The following is an 11,233-nucleotide window of genomic DNA, read 5'->3' on the forward strand; positions in this document are numbered from 1 at the left end:
TGGGGTGCCCAACCGATGAGGGGATAGCACAGGGAAAAGGGCATAAACGCACGGGAAACACACACACTTTCGCACACTCGCACATTTACGCACCCTGGACGATGTTTAGTAATACAATCGCGATCCCTCACACAATGCGTGCGGGAGAGCGTTTCTGGTTGATCGATTTTTCCCCGTGTTTTTCCCAACCCCCTGCCGTCACCGTTTTCCCGCACCATCTTGGGAAAGGGCGCGTGGCCAACACACACATATAGCTCACACGTACGTACCGCCAGCCGTCGCGAGGCGGCACATTACACTCAAACACATCAAGCACAACACCGTGGCCGCGCGATGCTGCGCAGGCGTTTAAAACAGATTGGCGACCGATGAACAATACGGCACAGGGCGCCTGATGACAGCCGCTGCCTGACACAGGGTGCCCCATCCTGCACGTGTGTCAAACGTGAAACTCTAAATTAAATGAACAAAAAGGCACCAGATATAAAGTATAACTAAGTAAATCGAAGGACATTTCACTTTTTACGAAGATCAAGAAAGTGGGTTATCCTGCTAGAAATAACCACTAAATCATATAACATTCAAACATATTCCGCCACCAGAACAGTTTGCAAAAACGTTTTTCTACATGTTTTTCAAAATCAGGTTGCACGAAAAGTGTGGGTCAAGCTCTTCTTATTATTCAAAAAGGATCGATCCGATAGAATTCCTTGCTAGAGCCTAATGAAAAACGAAACGTTCAAATCAAACGTTCGTTTTAAAAAAGGTATTAAGTCCATCAGGATATCAATGCTACTAAAGGAATTGAGATAAGATGTAAAAAGTACAGACTACTTCCGAAAAATGTGCTCCTTCAAGGTTCAACTGTTCCATTTGAATACATTTTTCGAAATTTGAAGTAAAGTAGACAATGAAAAAGGATATAGTGAGTCAGGCGGCCAACATGAAGGAACTACTTGTTTTTTTTTGTTATCTTCTCTATTTGTTTGAAATCATTTAATAATACGGCATTCAATTTTACAGTACATGTACAATTTTTGGAATTTTCTCTTGTTTGGTTTTGCTTGGTTTTCAGTTGTGTTTTTTTTACTACTCCTAGTTGTTGGTGAGTTACATTTTGCAGGATTTGTTTTTCATTTGTTTGTTGATGTCTCTTTCGCTAATTTTTTTTTCTTCTCCGGGAAAATCGGTAGTACTTCCGCGTGCGATAGAGAGGGGGGGAGGGGGGATAGACAGCCAAACTCTACGGGAGGCTTTCAATTATATGTTTGGTATTCTGTGTCAGTATAGGTGTCAATGTGTGTTTTTTCTTCTTTCTTCATTAAAATAAGTCAATCTATCGTCACGTAACGTAATACAAGGTGTGTAAAGCTAGAGGAATGTACTGTTTCGACGAAAAGTGCTCATGAACGAGTTTGTTTGTTTACGTTTTTCAACTACCGTCCCTCATATTACTTTTGTTTAATTATTAGTTCAATTTACGGATAAATTGAAACCAAACGTACTTCATTTGATCAGCAAACAAAACGGAAAATTCATACAATATTATCTCACAAGCTTTCTTTTTGTTAGCACACAACTACGATGTTTTATGTTTCCTTTCTAGCTTGACTTGTTTCTTCCACATTTCTCTTTTCCAGACGTGATTTGTTGGAAATTAGAACATTCTCTTTGCAGCTTTTGTTTTATTCCGATTTTGCGCCTTACATATATTTTACCTTTTTTTGTTGCTCCAATTACTTTGAATAATCCTACTTAATCTTCATTTGCAATTACTTCTGGCTGAAAGTGTACATTTTCAGTATGCGTGTGAGTGCTTCTTTTGTGTTTGTGTATATATGTGTATTTGTTCGTGTGTATGTTTATGTTTTTGTGGTAGCTGCTTGCTGTTGTTTTTTTTAAATCTTTTCATTTGGTTTGCTTTATCTAGCATTGATTTCATTCTAACTTGTTTCAACTTTTCCTCCGTCCGCCTTAAGTCAACTTCTTCAAGTGTCAACATCCTCGCATCCGGGGGCATCTTGTTCTACTAAATTTTTGTAGTGATTTTGCTTTCGGATTTTTTTTTATCTTTCTTGTCTTTGTATTAGTTTCTTTTTTCTAGTTAATTTAATAAATTAAATAAGGGAATTGATTTAAGATTTGCTTAGTTGAGAACGTGCTGCTGATAGTTGTGCTCCAGCGGGCCGTCGCCGGACACGAACGCACTATCGTAGCCCAGATTCTCATCGGACGAATCGTCCTTCAGGTGCTCTAGTATAACATTGTCGCTACCGCCCCGGCCTTTCGACGATTCGTCCTTCCACTTATCCATCGAGCGTCGCCGGGCGTTCATGAAGAAGTTGCCGACCGTGGTGGGCTCCAGGCCCAGCTGGCGTGCGATAGTAACTTGCATCTCCTTTGAAGGCCGCTTAGTTTCCTGCAATTCGTAGCACAATCAGCTGTTAATTTCGTTTTACTCTTCGTATTACTTGCCATACATGCTCACGATACTTGCTCGATATGTTTACGAAACGAACCAAATCATAATAAAGCATAGGAAACACGGTGAAACTTGCAAATAAAACTAACAACAATTCACTTTCTTACGGAGCTCTCTGTGCAGTTGCATTTAATTTTGAATTATTCGCAAGCAACCGAAACCTTTACTCCGTTCAGGACAGGAACGCGAGAGGGCTCAACGTAAGCTGTGAGAAAGCGATCTTAAACCGAAGAAAGGCACAAAAAATAAAGAACGGAAAAAACATAAACTTTTCAATAGAGATCCAAGGGCAAGCAAAGCAAACGCTCTGGTCGACACTCTTGAACCACTACTTGAACTGATGAGCAACGGCGATAAAGAGTTGAAGCAAGAAAACAACCACCGCATACTTTGAAAATTGCCTGAAGGGTCCTTCTCTGCAGATCTGTAAACACCAGTCGAGGTTTTTTCGTGTGTCCCATCATAACGTGAGGTTCCGGTTCCTCCGGCTTCTTAGAGTTAACTGTTAGTGTGTGTGATTAGTAGAAGCAATCCAGACGAGAGCGTGACGAGGTTACGATACGGTGTTGATTACAGAGAAGATGAATAGACATGTAGTTATAGAAATAAGAAATTAATTATTGTTATCAGTTCAGGTGAGTATGGGAAGCGAGGGGAATTCGGGCTGTGACAATGTAACACGGTGGAGGTAGGTGGCAATAGGGATGTTTAGCGGGATGATACGGCCACCTGCAACGGTTTCCGTGGGATGGAGAAATGGATGGAGCAAGCAAGTAAAAAACATTAACCTGGTTTCGCCGATTGAGTTGCTAGAATGGAAGAAGAAAGTAAAAGAGAAAGAGAAATAAGTTATTAAACGGTCCAGTTCTATCTCACGTTGGTATGAAAAATGCACATTGAATAGTTACCATAATCAACAACAAAAGAACACATCTATCAACCCGGTACACAACCGGCAAGCAGCGAAAGTGCCGAGCTTTCTCGTATAAAATCTAGTGAAACTGAAAATAAGAGTAAAAACACAAAAGGAACAACAATGCAAGCACACTGGCAAACAGAAAGCAACCTAGGCAGCAGGATTCGGGATGGAACCCGGACTCGACATCGACTCGCAGCTTCACGACAGCTATGTAGTACTGTGATACAGGGCGAAGGAGAGAAAAAACGGAAAATTGGGGGGGGGGGGGGGGGGGGGGGGAAATACAAAATAAAAACAACAAGCTAATTTATATTTTCACATCAAAGCCATTTAATTGCGGTGGTGTGCTTAGATGCTAAATCATAAGTAATAAAATAATAAATAAATAAACTGTGTTAAACACGTACAATACAGTGATGTAACACAATGTGCACAGCCATTTAGGGAACAGCGTTGGTAAACGTTTGTGGTATTTGTTTTTTTTTGTTTTTTCAAAAGAAGTTGAATTTAATCGCAACCGATAGCGGTTACAAATGTTCAATACTTTTCCGCACACATAAACATTGGCCGAAATTGGAAAATAACAGACACGAATATCACAGGTTTGGCATTTGGCACTTCATTGACGAGCAAAGTATGTTTGCTGACATCCAACAAGGGAATTATCGCAGAACAATGCGTTGGTATGAAATCCAAGCGAATGGAAAATGTTCTAAATACTTTTCCCAGTTTGAAAACCACTTGCGTGAGTTTTTGTCATCCTTTTCTGTACGTCGTTTAACTAAACGTTGAGCTACATAATGTTGACTGACTAATCTGTCGCAATAAAAAAAGTGCGTTTCAATTTGACTTGCGGAGAAATGCCTTATTACATGTATGTCTTGGCTCTTGTTGAGCAGTCAAAAAGTTTAATGTTCCAAGGAGGTGCCAAGAAGAAAAGTGTGTCGTTACTTCAAGTTGCAATTAGTGTATGGTATTGCCAGTGCAGGATGTTGCTGTACGGAACGGAATCCATTTAACCACATGACAGTAGGAGTGCAGAAAGATAGTCTACGGGCAATATAGCACTACGGCACGGTAATGAGCAAAGGGGTACCTGCGAGCCTCAGTGCGGACATTCGCTGATATTCTGGCTCCTGTATCCATTTATACATCCGGCGGAACGTCTCGCGGCCAGACTTCAGCTTCGACCAGGGTTTGGGGTTCCGCAGCAGGTCGGACAGCGTGCCCTGCGACCGGCAGAGGACCCTTTGCGCGAAGATGGCCTGCGGGATGCTGTAGCGCTTCAGCTCGGAGCTGATCCGGTGCGCCAGCTCCTTGGTGTTGATCTCCTCGATGTCGCCGTTGATGCAGCCGACGTCGCCACCGAGCGACACGCAGGACGAGCTCTTGCCCCCGCTGCTGCTGCTGCCGCCGCCTCCGATCCCGTTCGCCAGCTGCTGATTGCACGATTCCTCTAGCTTCTTCTCCTCCAGCTTGACGTGGTCGAGCTCGGACTCGTCGTACACGTCGTCGATAACAATCTCTTTACACAGATTAAGGTCGCTTATGTTGTTGGTTTTTGAACTGAAAGACTTGTTAAGAAACACCGCCTGATGGTGATGGTGCTGATGGTGATCTTTGCCACCGCCAGCAAGCACACTCCCGAGACCGCTGCCCCCACCACCACCACCGCTGCCCCCTCCGCCCGGCCCGGACCCGTTGGTACCGCTGTGCAGCACCACGTCCGAGTGCTGGTCGAGATATTGCACCGTGCCCACCGTGTACTGATCGCTGTCGTCCTTCGGATGCCGCCCGTGCTCGGACGATTTCCCACCGCCACCACCTCCTCCACCACTTCCCCCGCCCAGGAACCGATCGTCGAGGCTCGAGGGCAGCGGTGAGGCACGAGAGACTAGAATGCACTCGCCCTTGCCATCGTCGAGCTCCTTGTCGGAGGAGCAGGACGACGAGGCAGAGGCGGCACCGATGTTGTTGTTGTTGCTGTTGTTGCTGTTGTTGTTGTTGTTGTTGTTGTGATGGTGGTGATTGGTGTTGGTGGTGGTGTTGGTGGTGCTGCTGGTGGTGGTGAGATGGTCCGGTAGCTTGCCACTATCCTTCAGCACGACGTGCTGGTGATGCTGGTGATGCTGATGCTTCTCCTGCTGCAGCACGTCCTGCACGTCCGGCGAGAGCTCCTGCACCGAGCCGAGATGCACCGGCGAGTGGATGACGCCGAGCTTCTCCAGGTTGTAGCACGAGTTGATCTCGATGTTGACGCCGACCGCCCCGCTGCCGATGCCCGGGAATGCCTCGCAGATGTTGCCCCCGATCGAGTAGGCGAACTTGTCCGACATCGTCGAGATGGGTGGCAGCGGTTGTAGCGGCGTGAGCGTCGCGTACGAGGTGTTCGTGCTGAGGCTGACCGGCGAGTCGCGGTCGTGCATCGGCGAGAGCGTCTGGAAGTCGGACGACATCATCGAGTCGACCGAGCCCGGGTTCTGGCTGCCCAGGCACATGTTGATCTGCTGCATGCTCTCCTGCGGATGGATGATCACCGATAGGGCGTCCTGTTTGTGCTGCTGCACGAGAATCACCTCGATCTCGCCGAGTGACGACTGGTCCTGGTGCGGGCTGTGCAGGTGCGGGTCATCCTTTTGCGTTAGATGCTTGCTGATTGCCTGTGAGTGCTGTTGGTGCTGTTGGTGCTGCTGCTGGTGCTGTTGGTGCTGGTGTTGCTGTTGCTGCTGATGCTGCGAATGCTGCTGCTGCTGCTGCTGTTTCGACTTGGAATTCTGAGGAAAAAAGTTTCCACTACTGATAACACAAGGACGATCGTTATTGCATTGCTCCATCGTGTGCGATTCAACGGTTCTAAGAGGTCAATGAGTGGTTGTTCATGTTTTTACTGATGAGAAGCCCATGGAGCGAAGGGGGTGGTGGGTTGGTTGGTTGGTTGGTTGGAACAGAAATTCGGACGGACCGGGCGGTCGGAACATACACGGAATGCCAAAAAGTAAATAAGAAGAATTAAAAAACAAAAAAAACACCCACGAAAAAAAGAAAGAGAGAGAGAGAGAGAGAGAGAGAGAGAGAGAGAGAGAGAGAAAGAGATGAAGAAAAAGAAACATACAGAGACAGAATATTAGCAGGACTGCGTGAAAAACACTGATGGTGCTACGCGGCATGATGATTAATTATTATGATTTTTGCTCGGTTTCGCTACACGAGACGCACATTTGCATTCGGCTGGCGACAGGGTCGCAGTAGTCGTCCTGTGTATCTTGTAGCACGTAAAACATCTTTCCCGATGTGCCTCCTTTCCTGGATGTCCTTCCCCTTCTACGCTCCCCCAAAACAAACCTATGGTATATGCTTTCCCTTTTTCTAAATTTCTTAGTCCTTCGGTTTTTTTTTTCTCTTGTTATTTATCTCGCAGTAAGCGACCTTTAATCACCCACATACTTTCCCAATCCTCTAACCCTCCGCCCCCCTTTACCCCGCGCACTACACGCACGAACGTTAATTTTTTTTCCTGTTTCTTCACTATTCACACGCAACTCAACTCAACTCAACACACACACGCGCGCGCGCGCACACATACACGCACGCAACTCACGTACGCACCGTTGCCTTTGCCTTTCGTCCCTGCACCTTGCACCCTGAACCTACCGGAAACGGAGCCGTGTCTTCCCCTTTTACACCTTACACGGATTTCGTGTCAACGAGTTTTTTTTTTGGGTTCTAAGCTGCAAGTACGCATCTTCGTCGACGTGACGTTTCGGAGCGCAATACGATGACTACGCACGATTTCCTTCAGTCTCGGAAATGTGCGTTTATCGTTTGGTGGATTTATATAATCTGTCCTTTCCCTACGGCTGAAACCTACGGGCCCCTGTCAAAGGCTCGCTCGGGCAAAAGGCTGGCCGCACACTCCGTCGCTGTCCTGCCATGCTGCGCCGCCGAAATGGCGTTGATGTTATTTGCACTTGCGAGTTTTTCGTCCCGTCCGTCGTCGTCGTCGTCGTCGTCGGACAAACTTATAACTTTGTTTTCTGGCAAGCTATTTTCGTACACCGCGAAAAACCCACGTACTGCCTCTCGTTGGCCAGCCCGTAATAATTTGTTTTTCTTCCACAAAGGGCTGAGGGGGGGATGTTGATGGTGCGGGGGTAGCGGAAAGAAACTATTCTGCCAGGAGGGTGGGCAAGATGAGGAACGAAAGGAATAAAAAAAAAGATACCCTACATTTTCCTCTCTAGCTTTTATATTATTAAACCCCCTTCCAAACCACAAACCAATATAGCACGTTCGCACTCGGGGTAGCGGGAGGGAAAATACTGGAGTGGAAAGCGAGTACCAGAGGAACAGCAAAACGAGAAATCAAAAAAAAAAAAAGACAAGGAAAAACTTCCACCAAATGCTTCCGGAATGCCCGTACGGTGGTGTGGAGAAAATACTTTTCACGGGACCGCACGGGAAGAAAAACCCTCCCGAGATACGCACAAACAGCTAGAGGGACAGAATCACCGTTTCCAGGAAAGAATCCCCTTTTTCGCTACAGAATACTGGACTGGTCGGCACGGGAACGACTAATACCTGAAGTCATGTTCCATTTGGGGATGGAGATGCCGGAGCGAGCAACCGAAGAACCGTATTTTTATTCACTACACTTGTTTTATCAATGCGCGAATGTTTTCAAATAGAGATACACTAGCAAACAACGAGCGAGAAAATTGGACTCGACGGTGAAATGCGCCCGGTCGGCCGCAGCTGTCGTAGGGTAGGCCAATCTCGGCGATTACGCCCACCCGCCATTTTGACAGCTCGGTGGCGAGAGTTTTCCGAAGTAGAAAAATAATTCACACAATCTATAACATTTTATCGTATTAAAATTTAAAAAGAACTCAATAGATGCATCAATATATTTTTATAAAACTATTGCGCTTTTTTTGATAGGCCTCGGAAGTGTTGGTTCATGTAAAGTCGGTTGAGTTAAAATATTGAACCAAAAGTACACAGCCCTATAATGCTCATAAAACATACTTATACGTTGATAAATATCATTTGAACGACTGCGTGTTAAAATCAACATAATAATATGCATTTTAACAATATATTTGGATAAGAAAACACAGCGCCAACGGAAGGATTAAACATCTCACTCGCTTGCAGCGCCATCACGTGGCTGACATCGGTACCAGGTAGTGCAATTGCGAACGACTGGTGTATCTGCGCATTTCACAACCAAGCTCTGCAGCAAAGCAAAGAACAGGCAAAGCAGCGTCGCAACTTCAACGACTTCGCTCGTTCGTTCAACGTTAGTTTTTCAATGGTTCTGAATTACTTCGCTTATTTAGTAAACCCTAGCATTAAGTTCGTTCACCGTACGGCCCTGTGGCCCCAAGTGTGATTAGAGTTTGGATTTCATCTTGCAACCCCGTGCAACGGCCAGGAAAATGGGCTTTTTCAGCACCGCAAATTTTGCTCAGGTCCGATCCCAGGGCCTGCCCATCCATCTGTCCGTTCGGTAAGAGGTAGAGTGGGATGTGCGTGGTGCAGTGTGTGTGTGTGTATACGTAAACTGGTTTTGTTACTATGGGGGCACAAGTGAACCTCGGCCAAAAAACCCACCGTGCCCGGAAAGCAAATCCGATGGCCTGTCTTAGTTGATTTTCCGACCGAATATCATCGATGGTGGACGGAACATGTGAAATGCACGAGGCCCCGAGAGATCCATCCTCCTCCCCGTCCCGTGAAGTGTCAAGCTCGGCGAGAAAGTACGTATTTTTGTGGAGAGACCCGCGGGGGTGGTTTTACCGCAAGGGGTAAGGGTAGTTAGCATTTAAACGGCCACTCCCACCTCTCGTCGTCTCATCAATTCAATCGCAGCAATCAAATGGAATCTGCCTGTAGCTTTCCGTTTCCGTTTGCCCCACACCGTTTTGCTAATTGTCGTTGAAAAAGAAAAATGCAACTCGCGCGGTGTACTTGCATCTGTTCCCGTGGTGGCCCGTGTCAACGCAGGTTTGGAGAAAAAATGCAGGCGCATCATGCTACAATAAAACAAAGCTATCAAAACGAAGACTTCAACTGCACACAATGTGCCAAAAAAGAAGCCAACGCTACTATCACCCCCGTCCAACATGGTGGACCTTTTTTTTTCTTCGGTATGTTAAATGCACACCCCTTCGTTATTTGAACGCGCGAACCATTTTTGTCCCCTCGTATCCAAGAAATATGTCGGTGCGCCTGTGTTCTGCGTAGTGTGGCATCCTTTTCCATTTCCAATCTGTTCCTCCCTCGCTCGGATACGGTCGTTTCCCCCGCGATATCGTACTTGAAATAAGGGCAATCAACGCGTCGCGAGAGGAGACGGGACGCGCGCAGGTTTTACAGTTCATGTAACTTTTTTTTAAATGTGCACGCGTAGTTGAATCTTGACACGATCTGTACACCCACGGAAATGTGCAACCAGTTTGCTGGCGAACCGTAAGCTAATTAAATATTCTTTCGTTCGGGAAAGCAATGACTGTGATTTTTCCTTGGTAGCGGTATTTATGTTCATTTTTAAAATATAACATATTTATATAAACAATAATTAACAAGTACAGTTGTTGGAATTTATAAATAAACTGAATTTTTCTTACTACTCAATCCTCCTCCTTTCAGAAGTCCTCCCATTTTTGCTTCCCCCATTAACCTACCGAATTGTCACCTGTAAATCACCGTTCCAAGTAATAACACCATCATTTAAAATCCTCCACTCCAATCCTGTATCATAAATTCCTTTTATTACCATATTATATTCATATATATTATATTATATTATATTATGTATTTATAAATATTTCATTAATGTTTTCCAATATGAAGTGTAGCGTAATTGCGTTAAAATTTTGCTTCATAAAAGCAACACACACAAACACACGCAAAGAATGGATTCTCTTGAACAAGCATTTGTCTCTGGGCGATCAATAAATGTATGAAACTAGTCAAACATGTGTTATTTTGTTATTATTATTCATCTTGTACAACCATTATATGTATTCTACATTTTTTAAAATATGATTCTCTTGAAAACAGTGCTCTCTACGATTCTCTTGAACCAAGTGCTCTACGCATAGTTACGATTGATACGCTTTTTCCGAGGCTTTATCTCATGCGCGCAAGGATGCGTCCTGGAGGATTTTTCCGATATTCGCCCTCAGATGGACGCGTTTAACCGAGTTAAAACGGTTTCTCCATATCTTTGTGCTATTTCCTATAAGGAGGATTTTTGTTGGTGCATAGCTTACTTTTGAAACATATCATGTTACCTTATTACCAACTTGTTTTTGTTTTACGATTGAAATTTCGAAAAACAAAGCGAAAAGCGAAGCAGAAAAACTCCACTGCAAATTCACTCCGGTGAAATTGCATTTGCTCGCAACGAGCCAAAGCCGGAACAAAGTGTTTGTTTTCTCTCTTTCCTATAACTTACAGCGTTCCGTGCATAATATCACAAAATGTGTCACCAAGAATACATAGAATGGAACCAGTGGAAGGAGCCACACCTGCGAGAAAGTGTGCGGTTCCTTCGTTCTGAAAGTGTATTGGATCATCTTGAACAAGCAATCGTTGGCCATGCGTTTATCTGTCGGAACCGAGTCCTAATTTTTCGCGTGTATCTTTTCGCCCCCTCTCTTGATGGACACCCAAATCCCACTGCCGCCAATCCCTTGGGTCCGTCGTTACTCTTTCTTTTTCCCCATTTGCAGGATATCCCTATTTAATGAAACGAACAACTTAGTTATAATGAAATTACGAGAAAAAATACATTTTAAGATTTAAACTTTAGAAAAAGTTTTACA

At 44.9% G+C, this 11,233-nt stretch overlaps 1 protein-coding gene across 3 annotated transcripts; it reads right to left on the bottom strand.

Annotated features, from left to right (window-relative positions):
- Positions 1-1,015: 1,015 nt before the first annotated feature.
- Positions 1,016-8,088, bottom strand: LOC131269183 (homeobox protein onecut). Of its 3 annotated transcripts, XM_058271519.1 has the most exons (6): positions 6,618-6,727; positions 6,152-6,254; positions 4,498-6,076; positions 3,271-3,291; positions 2,872-2,984; positions 1,016-2,419 (listed from the first exon to the last, which is right to left on the bottom strand). In XM_058271519.1, the coding sequence occupies exons 1-6, from the start codon at positions 6,680-6,682 to the stop codon at positions 2,147-2,149; spliced, it is 2,154 nt and encodes a 717-aa protein (XP_058127502.1). In that variant the 5' UTR covers positions 6,683-6,727; the 3' UTR covers positions 1,016-2,146. The 3 variants fall into 3 exon arrangements, with proteins under 3 accessions (XP_058127502.1, XP_058127501.1, XP_058127503.1); XM_058271518.1 differs by lacking the exon at positions 6,618-6,727 and adding an exon at positions 7,980-8,088 and having other exon boundaries at positions 4,498-6,288; XM_058271520.1 differs by lacking the exon at positions 6,618-6,727 and adding an exon at positions 7,980-8,071 and having other exon boundaries at positions 4,498-6,197.
- Between the last annotated feature and the right edge of the window lie 3,145 nt (positions 8,089-11,233).

Source organism: Anopheles coustani, chromosome X (genome assembly GCF_943734705.1).
Source record: "Anopheles coustani chromosome X, idAnoCousDA_361_x.2, whole genome shotgun sequence".
In the NCBI taxonomy this organism is placed as follows: Eukaryota; Metazoa; Arthropoda; class Insecta; order Diptera; family Culicidae; genus Anopheles; species Anopheles coustani.

Bases quoted from the DNA above. Each gene is read 5' to 3' on its own strand.
- LOC131269183 (XM_058271519.1), bottom strand. From the start codon at position 6,682: ATGTTTTACGTGCTACAAGATACACAGGACGACTACTGCGACCCTGTC. The intron at 6,255-6,617 runs GTGCGTCTCGTG...TTGACCTCTTAG, and splicing joins GTCGCCAGCCGAATGCAAAT to AACCGTTGAATCGCACACGA. The intron at 3,292-4,497 runs GTACCCCTTTGC...CTTCCATTCTAG, and splicing joins GTCCGCACTGAGGCTCGCAG to CAACTCAATCGGCGAAACCA.